The 19,034-nt window shown below is 42.7% G+C and overlaps 1 protein-coding gene across 3 annotated transcripts in view; it reads left to right on the top strand.

The window, feature by feature from the left end:
- MCC (MCC regulator of WNT signaling pathway) overlaps nt 1–19,034 on the top strand; it is a gene marked incomplete at its 5' end in the record, with an annotated part of 423,545 nt that overhangs the window by 272,574 nt on the left and 131,937 nt on the right. The window contains one exon of one of the 3 annotated variants that reach the window (XM_082375454.1): nt 5,372–5,548. The exons of the other annotated variants lie outside the window; for them this stretch is intronic. Within the exon in view, the coding sequence (XP_082231580.1) occupies nt 5,387–5,548 (162 nt within the window). Of the gene's footprint in view, nt 1–5,371; nt 5,549–19,034 lie in introns of those variants that run through there. 3 annotated transcript variants of the gene reach the window in all.

Genomic DNA, 19,034 nt, shown 5'->3' on the forward strand with positions numbered 1-19,034 from the left:
GCTTGACAGTATCCAATCTTGGCTGTGATGAATTTATAAATGAAAATGGGGGCATCCAGGAACAAGGACGGGCTTGCGTGTAATCTGGACAAACTGGCTCTGATACAAGCTATATCTGTTATTTCAATTCCCATGTGAGGTCGCCACATCCTTAACTCGAAATAATGCGTGGCCGCCTTCACATGCCCTTTGCAAAACCCCTGGGAGTGAAAGAGGCTCCTTGATGGCTTGGTTTACTTGCTCCTCCTTTCCCATCTCTAGAATGATAACGGGATCATGCTCGAGCGGGGCGCACACCAGATCTGATCTGTTTATACCCCCGTTGTTCTGCGTATGCAATACGGCTGTAAGGAGGCCGGCTTGTAACGTGGGTTCCACCTAACCTGGTGGGGCTCACGTTTGTGATAACTTACCTCTTTGGGAGAGTCCGTCTGGTTTTTCTCTTTTGGTCATGGGTGCACATACTTTTGTTGGTGTGTTTTATTACAACATTCTCTGCTGGACTAAATGATACTTACAGGGTGTTTGGGAGCTTGCTGAGCGTTCGTTACCACCCGGGAGACAAGGTCTACGCAACCAGCTTCGACTCTAAATGATGTTAGTCCCGGAATGGTATTCAGGAGTCGCAGTAAAACGTGGAGACCTATCTTAAGAATTCTACAGCAGGCACACAAATGGAACCAGGCTCTTGGCTGTGGACGTAGGTGGGTGGGTATTTAATCTCTATTTTAGGAGCAGGCACTCTCTCAGTGCCTTCTTGGATCCTCAAAGAATCCGAACGTGGGGTCAGGTGGCACCGTTTCTGGGGAACACAGGGTGTGTCTCAAGCCGGTGCTGTCTCCCTCCCTGCGCAAACGGGATTCCTACAGAAAGCCCCAGTATCGCTGTGGGATTTGGAGTGAACCTGCCCTGAGGGTATCCCCAGACCGCCAAAGACTCCCTTGTCTAAGTTCTGATGTCATGACAACTTAGCCCCCTGAGGGTTCTCTCATCCGTTTTTCATAAAGAGGAAGTGAAGAAACTAGCCCATGACCAGGGAGCCAACGAGAGACGGTGCAGAAGCCCAAGTCCTCGTGCACTTGGGTGCAGAGCCCGGGCTTTTAACCACCTCACAAATACGTGCTCTCGTTGCCTTTCAGACAGCAACGCTGTGAGTTCTAAATGAGGTGGTATAAGTACAGTCAAATTGAATGACACAAAACAGAGGTTGTCACATTTGTGATGCTATCAAGGTGGTGTTTTGTTTTGTTGTTGTTGTTTTAATTTTTAAAATATGAGAACGCAGAAGGAAGCAATCTCATGTTGGCCAGGAGTCCGTGGGGTCAGATTCTAGGAGAAGGTAATATTGAGGGTGAACTTGAGAGATAAGTAGGGATGGAAGGGTGTGGTGTTAATACATTCAGGACGGGGCCAAGTTGAGCGTGTTAAGGGTAGAAGGAAGACCAGTAGTGCCCGGACAGGCGAGGAGGGGAGGGAAGGGGACAAGTCAGGGAAGCTTAGATGCGTTCGGGATGGCTGGTTAGGGCTGGATGTTGAGGATCCTCAAAATATCCTAAATCCTACAGGCCAGCACTTCTCAAACATCCCCCTAAAGCAGGGTGTCTCGGCCTCAGCATCTCTGGCCAGGCAGTTCTCTGTCATGAGGGCTGTCCTGTGCAGTGTAGGTGCTCCGGGGTGTCCCTGGCCTCCACCCGCTAGACGCTAATAGCACCCCCGACCACCAAAAATTTCTCCAGATATTGCCTGGGAACAAAATCGGCCCTGGTTGAGAACCACTGCCCTGAAACACAGCAAGATGAGAAACTGACCCCCCTCGGGAAGCAGAGCACAGCCCATGGTGACCCTTGAAAGAGCCCATAGCTTGGACGTTCTTCACCACCTCAGGGCTAGTAGAGGTTTTCTCTTAAAAGTGCCCATGTGTTTTACTTTGCTCTGTGATATATCCATGTCACTCTTCAATACAGAAGTATCTTGTTGACGTTTAAATCAAGTCAAGTGTTGCTCTAGGGCAGGCTTCACAAACTCAAATGCCAGGCAGGGTAGGTTATGTCAATGAAGTGGGCTAGGAGGTGTATTTGTTTTTGTTTAAAAGGAGGTGGTGTGAATTGTGGAAGGTAGCAGCCGAGGCGGGGAGGCTGCCCTCCCTTCTAGACCACTGTCACCACGCCCGCTGCAGGTGGTTTCAGGAAATCCGGAAATATATTTGCCTGTTAAATGCATTCACATTTAAAATAGACTCAAAGGAGGGAGACTGTGCAAACCACAGACAGGATGTCTGAATGCCAGTCTGTAAAGCTCCCACCCCACCTGCACCAGAGCCACGCACGTTGTGGCTTCACGTGCCCACTGGCGCACACACCGTCTCCACACTCCGGGTTCCCCTAGTTTGAGAAGAAGGGCCTCTGAGCCGGCGACACCGTGCAGATGTGGTCAGACCCCTGGTAACGTTGAGAGCATCATTTGCAGCATAGGTCAATGTCCTCCCCCGAGAATCCCAGGAGCCCCCAACCCCTACCCCGTTTCAGCTGCAGCGGCTCCCACTCAGTCCTTCACAGTGGGTTTATGCGCCCTGCTCCCCAGACCCCCAAATCATCCCTCCACCTCAAAGCAACAGCAACGGCACAACATCTCTCTCTCAGATTACTCATTTTCAGATCTCGGGGTCCTAGCGCCTCTCGTCTGAATGCACACTTATTTTTTGTTCTCAAAACAAGGAGTCCAGAAATGGACGGATCTGACCAGTGTGGGGTTGGGAGGCTCCCCATGCAGCCTGTGTTACTGTGTCCTAAGACTGCAGAGCTCCTAGGTGGCCCCGGGCACGCTTAATTCTCCATGAACTTAGTGCGAACTAGACTTCCTAAATCTCTTTTATATGTTCTGCTACCAAGCCATATTTCTCTCCTATACTTGTAATAAATTATTTTAGCATGCTCAGGGATGGTAATGATTCAAGAGCGACTGAAGTTTGTAAAGCCGGTTGTCCCTCTCGGTTGCCCCAGGCTGCGGCTGAGTTTTTAAATGGGTTAGCTTTTTAAAATAATCTTCTTTCTTACCTTTCTGTCAGCTGTCAGTTCTTGCTGTTATCTGTGTAGCTGTGTCTAGCTTTTTAATTTGCTGCTTCTCATCTCCTATGAGTTGGGCAGTTGTGTGTCCGGGAATGTTAGAATCGTGTAACCAGAATTTTTAGAACAAGATAGATGGTCTGTGTGTGGTGGACCCTTCTTGTGGGTCAAGGTTGTAAGCTCAGGTTGGACATGACGTCTCCTTCGCTAGTCAGAGCCATTTATTTACTTACTTATTTATTTTAAAAAAATTTTAATTTATGTTAGAGTATAGTTGATTTACAATGTTGTGTTAGTTTCAGGTGTACAGCAAAGTGATACAGTTATACATATACATTCTTTGTCAGATTCTTTTCCCATATAGATTATTACAGAATATTGAGTAGAGTTCCCTGTGCTATACAGTAGGTCCTTGCTGATTATCTATTTTATATATAGTAGTGTGTATATGTTAATCCCAAACTCCCAATTTATCCCTCCCCACCCCCAATCTTTCCCCTTTGGTAACCATAAGTTTGTTTTCTATGTCTGTGAGTCTGTTTCTGTTTTGTAAAGAAGTTCATTTGTCTCATTATTTTTAGATTCCACATATAAGTGATATCATGATATTTGTCTTTCTCTGACTTACTTAGTATGATAATTTCTAGGTCCATCCATGTTGCTGCAAATGGTATTATTTCATTCTTTTTATGGCTGAGTAATATTCCATTGTATATACATACCGCATCTTCTTTATCCATTCCTCTGTCGATGAACATTTAGGTTGCTTCCATGTATTAGCGCCATTTATTTTTCCTCGTGGTTTTCAGGTCTGTAGAGGAGTTGTTCCCTCCAGGACTTCTATCTCGTTAAGTGAGACTTGCCTGCCAGAGTGAACCCGCTCCATTCATACAGCCACCCTTCCTCACCCTCTCCTCACCCCTGACGGCCTGAGAATTGGGACCTCATCTTGGAGACAGCTTAGGCAGTCAGAATCCATACTGGGAGGAATTCAACCCCTCATGCCCACTCTCTTCTCACAAAGGTGACATTGCAGCCATTGTGGAAAGGCTCTTTACACATGGAATGGTTAACAGCCTTCTGTGGCCTGACATTTATTCCATGTTTTTAGACCTGCATTAATGTAGTAGATGTGATTGTATGTTGTCGTTAGACACCCTTGGGCTCCCCTGGGTGCCTTTGCCGTCCTTCTCTTTTATCCCTTTCACTTAAAAGGTGGAGGAGATGAGATTTGGGTTTGGAGACAGACAGAGGTTCTCAGAATAACTTTTTCTTTCTTTCTCTCGCTACAGTGTATGTCACTGGGTCCTGTATATAAAGTTTAGGTAGTCTGTCTGTCTATTTCAGAGTATAATTCTAGAATTGGAGCTGTGAGTTTGAAGTGCTCAGCTATCTAGTACACCTCTGTCAGTGGAATGTAAAGATTTTACACAGAGGTTATGTGTTCTGCAGTTGCAGACTTATCTGTTTGACTTATACCTGTCTGTTTCTTCTTTTGATATTTTTTAATAAAAGCAAGCCTGGTTGACCTCAGTTCCTATAGGATTATAGAAACTGAACTGCTATAGAGGAAAGCCATGCGCTATTCCACAAATTAGCAAAATAAAGTTTTACAAGTTGGTCTGATTTTCCTTCCAACATCTTTCTAACCAGTCCAAACAAAGAAGTTAAATTATACCTAGTAGTTAAGGAAAATTAATTGTGTTGGTGGGAGAGTGGGTGGCAGAGAATTAGAAGCTGTTGTTGTAGCTTTCTTAGACTGTCTTAACTTGAAACAGAGCTTTGGGTTAAGGACCTGAACTATCCTATTATGTTCTTCCAAAGTATTGATATTATCCACATTCATCTCAACAAATACATGGTGCTAATAAGTGGGAAACCACTCTTATAAGAGCAAACTCTAATGTTAAGAGGTGACAGGTCTTTGGAATATCACTGAAAATTAAGTGCCAGCTGTCTCCTCTCCTGAGCTTTGCGGGGGGTGGGAGGTGGCATCAGACATTCATTCTGCTAACCAGCTTTGTGACTTTGGATAGTCACTCTAACCTCCGTGGGCTTCAGTTTGCACAACTGAAAAATAGAATCGGGAATTGTGAGATGGGGGTGAAGGAGGGGGTGACAGAGGAGGGAGCAGGTGGAAGGAACAAAATGATGGTAGTTCTTTACCTCCCACCCCTTCTCCCCAAGTTGTTCTTCAGACAGAACCTCAGAGAATCCCGACAGTCATTCCTCACTAGTCATAGTTTCCAGATAGTTCCCGTCCGTCTGGATGGCCCGGCGTGGCGCTCTTAGGATGGGGCTTTTGCATCAGCACATTCCTCCAGATGCCTGACTGGCTGTGGGTACGCTTAGACTCCCGCCCTTCTCTGTGCTGGATGCAGTACTCCTGTCGGTGCAGGGGAGGTTGGACTGTCGTTTGGGACACTAATGCAGTGTCCCCTCCAGGCTTATTTGGAAGTGAAGCCAGGCCCCTCCTGAGGAGAGAGGTATGGGGGGTTGCGGCGGGGAGGTTGCTTAGTCAGGGGCCGAACAGCAGTGGTGCACTCTTCTTTCTTCTGAGTTAAGTAAGGAAGGAATGTTTTTAAGAGTCGTTTTATAGGAAGGAAGAAAGAAAAGATAGATTTGAAGAGTCATATATTGAAAACATTGAAATTTAGAGAAGCTTACTGTACTATAAAGGAAAAATCTCTCTCTCTCTCTCTCACACACACACACACACACACACACCTTAAACTTTTCAAATCTCTCTCTAGTTTGAGTCAGAGCCTTTCTCTCAGGAGTGTAGGGAACCTGCCTTTTGGCTACTAGAGCAGCTTCTAACCTTTTAAATCAGTAACCGTCAGGAGCAGATGGGGCCACTGGGAGATCTAGAGCCCCAGCTGCATAAAGCCTATGTCCTGGTAGCTCTGTACCCACTGTAAATGATATGATGCTTTCACTTCAGCCGTTCTGCCCACCTGGACACTCCCTCCCCCCGAACTTTCATTTTTCATGCCTGTTGAAATCCTACTTCCAGGCTTAGGGCAAATGCCCGTTCTCCAGTAAGATCCTCTAAACCATCTCAAGTGGGAACTGCATGGAACTGTCTTCTGTCTTGTGATAAATTATTGGAACTTCCACTGTGGCCCTTAACACAAGCTTCCTGTGGCAGCACGGTTATTCAGTATGCACCTCTCTGTTATCTGGTTTGTCAGCTCCTCACGGGCGAAGCATGCACGGAGTTCCGACTGTGTGTCAGGTATCGTGCTAGGAGCTGGAAACAGGTAAATCTAGGAGCTCATCACCACCTATGGAGACCGGCATGTAAATATAAACTTCAAGACTTCCCTGGTGGTCCAGTGGAAGACTCTGCGCTCCCACTGCAGGGGGCACAGGTTTGATCCCTGGTGGGGGAAGTAAGATCCTGCACGGCCAAAAAAAAAAAAAAAAGGTTCACCATGATGGATGTTGTATAGTGAAAGGAGATATCAGGTGCTTTAATATTTTCATGTGAGTGTCTCTGTGTAGCTTTCTGAGGCCTTACCTTTTGAAGCTGAAGAGCATCTTAGCAATCTTTTACTTCCATTCTTATCAGAATGCCTAGCACCTAGGAGGTACCTGATAGGTGTGTATTGAATGAATCACTTACCATCTAGTTAGAAAAAGGATGTGTGTCCAGTTCACCACACTGGAACACTGGGTCTGGCTTGAGCGCTCTGGTGGAAGAATAGACACGAAGCTGTGGAAGGCTAGAACACCTTTCACGGAAACCATCCGGTAAATGCTAATAGAACAAAGAAATTCTGCATAGTGTGTAAGGCAGTTTCATCCTTTCTCTCCTATAAAGACCTCCTTAAAAGCATTTCAGCCATGGGGAGCTCCCCTAGTGTAGAAACTAAACTGACAGGGAAGGAGTAACCCTAGGTGAGGAAGAGCGCTGTGGCTGTGCCCTGGGAAACGCTCGAGGACGCTTGAGCTGACCCGGAGCACAGGGCCGTTCTGCCCTGGAGCTGCAGAGAGGCTCTGGCTGGGTTGTTAGGAAAGAACAGAGGACGCTGATGAGCCACGGCTGGTGGGGAGCGTGCCCTACCGCTTGGTGACTGTTACAGGCAGCCGCAGGGCAGGGAGCTGCTGGCGGGGCTGCAGTCACGGCTAACAGAACTCGCTCTTCCTCGGCACAGGGACCAGTGCCACTGTTGTCTTGTTTTTCAGAGAGGTGTAATTGATGTGTAATATTACATAAGCTTCAGGTGTGCAATATAGTGATTCACGATTGTAAAAGATTGTACTCCATGTATAGTTATTATAAAATATTGGCTGTATTCCCTGTGTTGTATAATATATCCTTGTAGTTTATTTTATGCCTAATAGTTTGTACCTCTTATTCCCCTCCATCTATCTTGCCCCTCCCCTTTCCCTCTCCTCACTGCTAACCACTAGTTTGTTCTCTATATCTGTGAATCAGCTTCTTTTTTGTTACATTCACTAGTTTGTTCTGTTTTTTAGATTCCACATATAAATGATATCATACACTATTTGTCTTTCTCTGTCTGCCTTATTTCGCTTAGCATAATAACCTCCAAGTCCATCCATGTTGTTGCAAAGGGCAAAATTTCGTTCTTTTTTATGTCTGAGTAGTATTCTATTGTATATATACACCATGTCTTCTTCATCCATTCATCTGTTGTTGGATACTTAGGTTGTTTCTATATCTTGGCTATTGTCAATAATACTGCTATGAACATTGGGGTGCGTGTATCTTTTCAAATTAGTGTTTTCATTTTCTTCAGGTATATACCCAGGAGTGGAATTTCTGAGTCATTTGGTAGTTCTGTTTTTAGGGTTTTTGTTATGTTTTTTTTTTTTGAGAAATCTTCATATTGTTTTCCACAGTGGCTGCACTAATTCACATTCCCACCAACAGGGTACTAGGGTTCTTTTTTCTCCACCTCCTTGCCAACATTTATTATTTGTGTTCTTTTTGATGGTAGCCATTCTGACTACCATCAAAAAGATGGTAGGTGTGAGGTGATATCTCCCTTGTTGTTTGTTTTTAATGCAATTTTGTTTTTGGAACTGTGACTTTTACATGGGGAGAAAGGAACTATCCAGGCAGATGATCTTCATTTTGGTTTCAGGTTTGCCTTTGGGGATGAATACTGTAAGCCCAACCCCTTACATTTGTGACTCTTATTATTTCCATTCCTTCACATGCACCCTCTCACCGCATCATCTCCAGGGGACTGGTTATCCCATTCTGTAGCTGAGAAAACCGAGGCCCTGAGAGTAAAGTCGGACTTGACTCCACTCTCCAACAGCAGTGCACAGTCAGAAGGTAGCTAAGGCCAGTGCATCCTCTCATTTATATTCCTGTTCATAGTCAGAGATTCAAGGTATTTTCACTGAATGTTATCAGTTTAGTCTTTGGAGTACATACGTTCTCTTTTAGTTTCTTAAATATTGACTTCAACTATTACAAACCACAGAACAGCCAAGGTAAATTCTTTGAGTCTCAGTAAAAGTGTAGCTCACCAGAATCCATTTCTAAATTCTAATCAGGACATACCAAGACTGGCCATAGTATTCTGACAAGTAGTGCTGGTCTACAGTTTGCCCGAGAGGGTCTTACAGAAGCCTGTGCACATCCAGCCTTATTTTGTTAGCAGCAGAACAAGGAAAAGTGCTTCTTGGGAATCAAAGCTTCCATTAAAATCCATCTTTAGGAATTATCTAAATTTGGCAACTGTCTAAATTGTCTGTGTCTGGTGATTTAAACAGAGTTGTTCTTAATGGGTGTCATCAGTTCATGTAGACATTTACTGGTCTCAGTATTAAACTTGTAGCTCAGAAGAATATATGTAGGTTTTAAGGCAGTGCTACATTAATATAATTTAATCAATTTGGCAAGTCGAAGCTTTTGCTCTGCAAAATTGCAAGTGGCTACTCAGGATCATTTTAGATTAAGTTGTAAAGAGGGTTAAAGAGGGCATGCAGAATAGGGTGCTGAATGGGGATGGGCAGGCCATAAATGACTTTACATAATTAGAATTTTTCTGATTAGAAAAGTAATTCTACTCATCATGTAACATACAGAAAATCAGAAAAATGCTAAAACCAAAATAACCTAAAATCCCGCATCCAGATATATTTACCATTTATGTTTTAATATTTTCTATTCTATAGAGAAAAGGATTTTTTTATACTGTTGAGATCCTAATGTATGTGCAAATGTATAAATATATTTGTTTGGGTAAGAAGGAGTCACATTACTCACAGACATAGAAAACAAACTTATGGTTACCAAAGGGGATAGTGGGGGGGCGGTGGGTAATAAATTAGGAGTTTGGGATGAACATATACACACTACTATGTATAAAACAGGTAAACAACAAGGACCTACTGTATAGCACAGGGAACTATATTCAATATCTTATAATAACCTGTAATAGAAAAGAATCTGAAAAAGAGTAGATTACATATATATGTGCATAACTGAATCACTTTGCTGTACACCTGAAACTAACACAACATTGTAAATCAACTATACTTCAGTTTGAAAAATGGTTTTAAAAAAAAAAGGAGTCACATTATAGCATAAGCGTTTCTCATGTCTGTAATTGGACTTTTTGTTAAACAGGTGATCATGGGCCACCCCTTACCTGGAAGCTGAAAGAGAAAGAGCCCAAATCTAGAAGAATATTCTCCTCTCTGTTCACTTTCTTCTTACCATTGTAGGCTGAGCAGGGTTGAAAGCAGAGGGGTGAGGGGAAGGATGAAGAAATCATTAGTCCTGCCTGTGAGGGGGTAGTAAGTGAGTTTTGCAGATGGGTTCTCTCTGTTCTACATCCCATAAATCTGAGTCGTACCGTATTTATTTTTGTCCACTGGATTTCTGAACTGAAAACACTGTACTGAAAACTTGAAATGTATAACGTTATTAACTTGAAAGCACAGGAGACAGGATGGAATTGAAGTGGAAATAGAAATAAGACCAATCGACAGAGGAATTAGGAATGAGAAAGTGGCAAATTCAAAACCACATGGGGGATAAGCAGTGGAGATGGGCCAGTGGAGTCCAGATGCCAGTGAGGAAACAGTGCTCAGGGAGGACAGGGTAACCAGCTACATATGTCCTAAAATTGGAGAAGGAGGGTGTCAGGTCACTGTATTCGTTCTCTGTACAGATCCTCCTTGATGTACTTCTGGGGTGGGAGTAGAAATATCTAGGAAATATTTAGCACAGCATATGAAGCTACTTTTTCAGGTAATTAAAACCAGGATTTAGGTACACATAACAGTACCTTAAGGGGACATACCCAAAGCCCTCGGCTGAGGAACAGTATCAGGCTGGGTGTTAAATGTGCTAAGTCATTCGATACTCGCTATATCCATGGTGGCTGGGTGTGGAGGTGACAGATGGTGGAGCTGGGATCTGAACCCAGGTGTGCCTGTAGTTAAGGCCCATCCTCTTGTAAACACTGGCAGGCCTTGGTTCTGATGCTCCCCAGTGTGACCTGTAAGCAGGTGGCATACCCTTGCAAAATGCTCACGGTTCCTAATTGGGTTGTCGAATTTTATAGCAAAATCCGATGAAATTCCGCTGTATCCTTTTGTCTTTTAAAGAACTTGCATATGACTAATTGGTAAATGAGAAGACACCCTAACAATTGAAAAGAAGTCAATAGAAATCAATATAATTTGTCTTAATTTAATAAAATCCTGCTATCTACTGTTTTTAAAGGATCAAAACACAACCACAGTGGCCACCAAAAGACCTTAAACCAGTTTGGGGACACATTTCCCTTTGCTTCCCTCTCTAAGGACTGTCGAGTCAGTCACTTAAGAGTACAGAGGAGTCAGTCACTTAAGAGTACAGAGGAGTCAGTCACTTAAGAGTACAGAGCGTTGCCCTGAAGTAGCTCTCATGTCCCCCACAGCCAGTGTACTTGCCTCTAACAGCATTTGAGAAGATAAACGTACCCAGTGCTAGGCTGCAAATGGATTAAAGCAGGGTTGATCCTCATCTGTCAGAACAATTAACGTGAGTAAAATACTTGCCCTACTTAGAGCAGATGGAGGGAGGGGAGGGGAGGGTGCTCCGTGGTACTGATCGTAAGATTAATGTTGCTGAACGGGCAGCAGAGAGCACTGGATTTATTTCCTGAACATTACGTGGATTTACAGGGATGTCAGTTATTGCTGAAAGCACAGGCTGTGTTTTTAAAGGGTCTCCGTAGGGTATTGAACAAGGCGCGGAAGAGGCATGGGGATGGGGGATGGTGCAGGAGATAGACGGCGTTTCTAACAGGAAAGTATGACTTGTTGACCAGTTTTTTCCTCTGGTTTTTAAGCTCTGCTGAATTCAAGGCTTCCCGGCAACCTGGCTTCTTAGAGGATGTGTGAACGTTAAGATTTTTTGATAAGGTAAATGGAATAGGTAGAAATAGAACTGTAATGACCTGAGACTACAGCTCTGTGTTCGCTGGGAGACTTCAGGTCCCCTTTGCCTTCCACTGGAGCTGGATTTGTGCTTCTAGGACGGGAGGAAAAGAAAACAGCATGTTAATTAAGAATGAGCTACCAAGGAGGATTTTATTATTCTTTGACAGTGAAAGTGGAATGAGGAAATTGTTGAGGTTAGCACAAGAACGACAGAAGGTGAGAGTTGTGTGAGAAATGACATTTATTTGAGTGCTGAACCCAATTTTCATGATAGGAAGCTGAGGGAGGAACCAGGCTGTCAGCAGAAGTTGAACTGTCCCTGCAAGGTCTGGACTTGGGGGCAAGGAGGTGGCATTGAGTGACCCATGTTCATGGCAGAGTAGGTTGAGATTCTACTGTTCCTTCAGATATGCTCCCCGAAGTGTCCCTCCTAAATAAATTTTCTGCCCTGGCAGCCACTTTCCCCTTGTTTGCTCTTCCTCTTCTTGCCTTCTCATCCCCCAGGTGTTAGAAAAAGGTCAGAATCCTCTGCTGTCAGTCATGGCTTTCATGTTTATATGGGATACCTAGCACTTGCTGGAAAAGCTGCTGTGCTCTGAGATGTCAAATGGTCCACTCACCCCTGGGATGTCCTGTTTCTGAGCAAGGACAGCTGCAGGGTAGAGTCTTAGTTAACTGTCTGAGAACCGAGCGTGACTCTAGAATTGCTACTCTCTGGCCCTTCAGGAACATGTTCCACTTGGACCTTGCCTGTCTGAATTCCTGCTTATCCTGTATTTCAGCAACATCTCTTTCCTCCTTCTGTCTTCTCCATCACCACTTACAGCTTCCTTTCTTGCTCATTCCTCTACCAGGCATGTGTTTTGATCTGCAAGCCCTTTCTTCCATAATTACACTAGCCACTACTTTTAATATTGTTCAAGTGGACAGTGTCCCAAGCATGCATTCTTTTCAGGTTCTTTCCAGTGGCAAAGGAATCCTCTAAAATGAGGGGCGAAAAAATCGTGTCCTAATTAGAAAAAAAATTTATATATTTGTTTTATGGATCTCTTACAGCATGATTTAAACTAGTAAAGATTAGAAATTACCTAAATATGATTAAGAAAATTACAGTGTGTTTACTTGATGGCATTTATTCTGTCATTAATATTATGAATATGAAGACTGTGTACCCACTTGGGAAAAACTATACAGAATAGCACTAAATTAGCAAGCTACATATGCTATGATTACAGCTATTTAACAAGAAACACAAACATACGGATTAAAAAATGGAAAGGCCAGGGAGAAATCTAATAGCTATTACAATTGTGATTTTTTTGGTATAATTTCTTTATGTAAAGTAAAACCAGGTTTTAAAGGTAAAATACACTTAATGTTGATATTGTTTATAATCATAAACAGACCTACATAATTGACTTGAACACTCTTTAGACTGTGTAGCAGAGGGTCATTGGATGACCTTCCAGCTCTAGGTTTTCCATCCTTCTGCACCTCAGAGGTTTGTGGTTTCCTAATCACCGCTGGAAGTCCACATTGTGCAATTGTGCAAATCAGCAGTGACCTCCAGTGCCTGGTTTGGCTTTTCCATGGTTCCCACTGCCGCAGACGGAGGAACTGATTCATGTTCATCTTTAACGTGTATGTAGTCAGCATTTGCTTTGTGCCAGGCACAGTGCTGGGGGTTGTAAACCAGTCGGACACAGTCCCACTCGTCAAGGAATTCACAGGCCCGGTGGAGGAGACCCAAGCAGCGGAGCTGTTGAGTGGTGTGATAGATGCTGTGAGCGTAGTGAGGAGGCACAGGTGCGCTGTGCCCACCAGGGTCCAAGAAGTCTCTCCAGAGGCCACCTGCGTGTGATGTGGAGATGAGTGGCAGGGGTGGGGATGCAGGGTTAGCTTATCTGGAGAACTGCAGTGTGTTCTAAATGGCAAGAGAAGATAGCTTGCGGGCAGGGGGGTTATTAGGCCACATTGAGATATTTGGACTCTACCTGAGGGCAAAGAACAGCCATTGAAGGGCTGTGGTTATTTATATTTATCTTTTAGCAAGAGAAGTGATACACTCATTATTGCATTTTTTTTTTAACATCTTTATTGGAGTATAATTGCTTTACAATGGTGTGTTAGTTTCTGCTTTATAACAAACATTATTGTATTTTGAGATTGCGTTTGGCTCTGGTTTTGGAGAACGGTTTGGAGAGAAAGCAGGAGAACTGGTGACAGCACTGTTGCTGTAATCCAGGTGAACAGCAGTATCCTGAGCTAGAATGATGATAGGAGGCATGGGGAGGAGTGAACACTTTCTAGAAAGTTGTATGAGGTAAGATCCACCGAAACTGATGATAAGAGAGAGGGAAGAATTCAGAAAGGATGCCTGAGTCTCTGGCTTTAGGTAAATGGGTATGAAGAACCTGGCTCTTGGCACTTACTCATTTAGTTGAAGCATCCCACAGGGCAGCATGGTGGATGTGTGTGGTGGGTTGGCTTGTAAAGGAAGAAGACAGGTTGAGTTTGGAATATATTGAGTTGCATCCCTCTGGGTACAGAGGTCTGTTATGCAGCTGGATGTACAGGTCTGGGGTACAAGGGAGCTGTCACCCATGGCCATCGGATTTGTGATCAGTGCTTTACTTCTGAGAGTGAGGCACATGCTGGAGCTTCAAAAGTAAAGGTCATTTACCCTGAGGATTCTGCTGGCAGCAGTAGTCTTTGGAGTTCCAAGTGCCAGCAGCCCAGCTGAAGAAGTAACATTTCAGATTGGAGGGTTTACTACCGTTGCGTACAGTTACTACAGGCCCTCCCCGTTCTACAGCTTCTGATGCTGGGCCGTGAGTGCAATCCTTAGGAACCTAGCCAGATCCCAGCATTATAACTTTATTATTGTAATCTCCCTTATTTTTATGTGACATTTTAATATACAAGAGAAGGGAATTTACAAATTATTTCTCAGGGAGAAGTCCAAAGGCAAAGCCTCTTACCCATTATAACACACACTTTGCTGAGAGGTGGAGAAAATAGAATTATCTCTTGCATTTTCTAATGGATATTTTAACCTTTTTTTTTTTTAATGGAAAAATTAACTCCTTGAAAATCAGCACAGGATGTGGCCATACAGACTTGAGAGAAAGTGTTTTGCTCCTGCTGGTTGGAAGTAGGAAATGTACGGATGGGGGCAGGAAAAGAAAGGGGGGAGTATTTAAGGCAGTGGTTTTTAAACTTTTTTTTCTCATCTAGACCCATACTGATCACAACACACTAAATTTATTTCTAGACTCATTCATGGGTCATGACCCACAGATTGAAAACATTCATGAAAAGTACTCTAGGGATGGTTGACTGAGGACTATTTTAGCTCTTCCTTAGAGTTGACTATGTTTTAGAGTGTATGATAAGGAATATCATGTGGTTGACCTTTAATTTATCCTCTAGGGGCTCCACGGCAAATTTGCCATCTCATGCAAATCTCATACAGCCTCCTAAACATTTTCCCAAGCAAGTCAAACGAGGCTTTCAGAAGTCAAATAAATTACAGCAGCTGCAGCATCCTCTCTACTTACCTGTCACTGCTTCTCCTCCAGTTTGAGTGGCTAATCAAACATTAACTGCAGTAATCTGATTTGCATTTTCCCTGTCAAATGTGCCACTCTATGAATAGCTAAATTAACTTAGCCTTCCTGGAATATGCCCAAATGTTGAGAACCATTTAGGACCTTTCAAAACCATTTGGTTTATTAGCTCTGTCTTGAGGTAAGCAGAATAAATGTCCCTGAAATCAAAGGAAAACTAATTGTAGTACCTCTTTCCAGCTTTGAGTCATCAAAGCTTGACTATCTCAAGTATGTTCTAATGGGGTTCATTATTTTGTTTGTTCTACATTTGATAATTCTGAGATAATTTTACATTTGCATTGTTAATATCCATTTTTGGAAAAAATTTTGACATGTCTATTTATTTTGGAGAATAATAATATATTAGCTTTTCCTTTCAAGACACAGAAGCAATGCACACGCCCATTGTAACAAATCGAATGACAAAGAAGTATACAGTTGTCCCTCGGTATCCCGGCGGGGGGGGATTGGTTCGAGGGTGCTTGTGGATACCAAAATCTGTGACTGTTCAAGTCCCTTATGTAAAATAGCATAGTACAGTGGGCCCTCCGTATCCACGGGTTCTTCATTCCAGAATACAGAGGGCCGAGTGTACCATGCAAAAGCCAACTCAGCCCCTTTTCCTCCATATATTCCATCTCCCTCCTTAACCCATGTTACCAACTTGGTATTTATTCTTCAACACCCATCTGTGCTCACATACAATATACAAGTACTTATATATGTGGTGAACATTTTTATAAAAATAGATCAAACTATATATACATCCTTGTCTTCTTTTTTTTTAAACTTAACAATATATCATGGTTTTCTAAAATCTCCAATAGATCTTTATTTTTCACAGCCACAGAATGTGGATATGGACAGTTTGTTCATTCACTCCCCTATAGATGAGCATTGATGTATTTCCGTTGTTTAGTTTTTGTCAGTATTACAGTGCTATAATCTTTGTAAATATATCTTAAAACTAGTAAGTAGTTAGATCAAAAGAGGCTTTCTGTAGATGTCATGAGTAATGCAGTAATGATCCTTATCAGTAATCTGGGTGCAATTCACCATCATTCCTTACAGCCTCTATCAGCTGGCTGATTTTTATTAGTTGAGTCTCTTCAGCAAGGCGTTGGGAAGAAGACAGGTCAGGAGCACTAATTCAGGCCATCTTTTTGACCTAGGACACTTCCCTCTCTACCTACCCTTGTCCTGGGCCATCGCTCTTTAAATGTCCGAAATCTCTCTTAGCACTGGGTCTAGGACTTTTAAAAAATAGTTAGCTGATCTCTACTCCTCCATGGCAATGATATGAAAAGGACCTCACTCTAGTAAAGTTCCTGCAGTTCTCAAGCATGAATTCCTAATCTGTTGATTTTAGTTCATCTTTGCGGCAGTGTTACCCTCCTCTTTCTTTTGCCCATTGTGGTAATTTAGGAAGGACACCACCTTTGAAGCTGTTATTCCATTGGCCAGGTTTGGGTACCGTAGCCTATAAATCCCTTGTACACCTTTGCTCAGTTTACACACACCAGGTGCATTCACAGTTATGTTGCTGGTTTAGCTATTTTGAGTTAAGAGATACTAAAGGAGATGCTCAAGACAAAAACAGTTCTAGGTTGCTTTGATTTCATTTAGTAATTGTATGTGTGCTTGCGCTGTACTAGGTGCTAGGAATGGAACACACTGAGGAGCAAAGCAGACATTGTGTTTGTCCTCAAGGAATTTGTGTCTCGGTTAAGGAGAGCCACTACAATGAAAATTACAGTTGATAGATGGACTGTCCATGTTATTAGATGGAATTCAGTTTTATACATGACCACATTGACTTGGGGGGGAGAGTGGAAGTTTAATGTTGTTCTGATATAAAGCCCTGTGAGATTTTTTAAATCTTCATAGTAATTTCATCTGGAAGAATAAACAAATAGCTAAAATATTCTTGAAAAACAATAAAAAGAGGATATTGTACATTAATGAAACATTAAACATTGTAATACTATAATTTAAAATAATATAAAAAGGATTTAGCTATATCATAATGACTGCAATAAGTAGAAAAGGTTTAATTATTCAGTAATGCTGGAATAAATACAAATATAAACAAAAAGTTTAGATTTGTAATATATGTATACAATGAAATTCCACATGGAATAAAGTTTTTTTAAAAATGACTGACCCGGGACTTCCCTGGTGGCACAGTGGTTAAGAATCCGCCTGCCAGTGCAGGAGACATGGGTTCAAGCCCTGGTCCGGGAAGATCCCACATGCCATGGAGCAACTAAGCCCGTGCGCCACAACTACTGAGCCTGTGCTCTAGAGCCCGCGAGCCACAACTGCTGAGCCCACATGCCACAACTACTGAAGCCCGTGCGCCTGGAGCCCATGCTCCACAACAAGAGAAGCCACCGCAATGAGAAGCCTGCGCACCACAACGAAGAGTAGCCCCCGCTCACCACAACTAGAGAAAGCCCACGGGCAGCAACGAAGACCCAACGCAGCCAAAAATAAATAAGTAAATAAATAATTTTTTACAAAAAATGACTGACCACATTTTAAAAAATCACAATAAAGAAAATGTAGGTAACTATCTGAACAGAGTGGAGAAGGACTTTCTAAACAAAAAGCCGAGGGAAAAATCTGTAAAGGAAAAGATTTATGGAGGCAACATAAAAATATCAAACATACAGATGTCAAAATGCTATGTAAATTATAAGGTGAATAGACAACTGGGAAAGAAGATTTGCAATACATATGGTGAAAGGTTAATATTTGTAATACGTATCAAACTCTAAGAAGTCAACATTGTGTCAAAATGGGCAAAGAATGTGAACAGGCCATTAAAAAACAAAGCCACGTGTCCAGTAGATTTAGGGGAAAAGTTTAAATTTAATCAAGGAAATGAAGACTAAAAGTCATCTTGGAACCATATTGGTAAAAAATACATATTTAAGTGATATATTTAGGGCTGTTGGGAGTAAAGCAAAATAGATAGAGCTGGCAGAAGTATATCTTGCAATAGCTTTTGTGGGGGAGGCAGTTTCACACTCAGAAGCTTTGTCCAAATGCTAATTTCATTTCTAAGAATTTGTCCTAATGTTCTTCATTGCAGCATTATTCAACAAGGAAAATTGGTTACACATACAATAATGGGTTGATGGTTAAATTATGGTACCTCCAGCATGTAGGTAATTACAAGATGGACAGATGGCCATAGCTGGGGGTCTTCTTTCTTGTAGCCTGGTTTGTTCTGGGTTCTGTCAGTGCTTAAAAGGTGTGGGGAAAGAGTAAAATGGTATACTTGCGACCCCATCCCTTTTTATTCAGACAAGGTTTTGTACAAAGGGGAAGAGATGTACGTGCAAAGGAAAGATGTCTTAGCTATAAAGCTGTAAGAAGTAGGTAACCACATATAGTGTGAAACGGAAATGGAGCGTATTCTGTATCCAAATGAATTGCTGAAGAAGCTAAGTAGCTGTAATAACCTCCAAAATCTTACCTTGGCTGTTAAATAACTTTCAAGAGGTGATTTGACACCTAAAGATGCTTACTTGCATTCTTCCGTGGTCACATGGACAGAAGCTGTGACAGTCTCATTTTTAAGCAGGATTTGGTCCATCAGTATGAAGTCAGGTACCTGGATTGTTTGAGCTGAATTATATTCATTTGGTCTGTACTGTCCTTGGTATGTGTTGCTACTGTCTTCCACTCCTTGAGTGGAAAAAAGTGCCTTATATGTTCTCACACACAATCCTTTCCTTAAGTAATAATTCTCTTCTTTCCCAGGGCTCCCACAGTGCCTGAAGACGGCCAACCACAATTGGATAGCTTTCCATTTTACCTTTTCTAAGTCAAAAAGTTCGGCTCTTGGTAGATGGATTATAGGGACAGGGAAGGACGAGCCTTTCTTTGAGGGGGCTTCCTGCAACGGTGTCAATTACTGACGAGCTCCAGG

Source organism: Balaenoptera borealis (genome assembly GCF_965194805.1).
Source record: "Balaenoptera borealis genome assembly, chromosome: 2".
Classification (NCBI taxonomy): domain Eukaryota; kingdom Metazoa; phylum Chordata; class Mammalia; order Artiodactyla; family Balaenopteridae; genus Balaenoptera; species Balaenoptera borealis.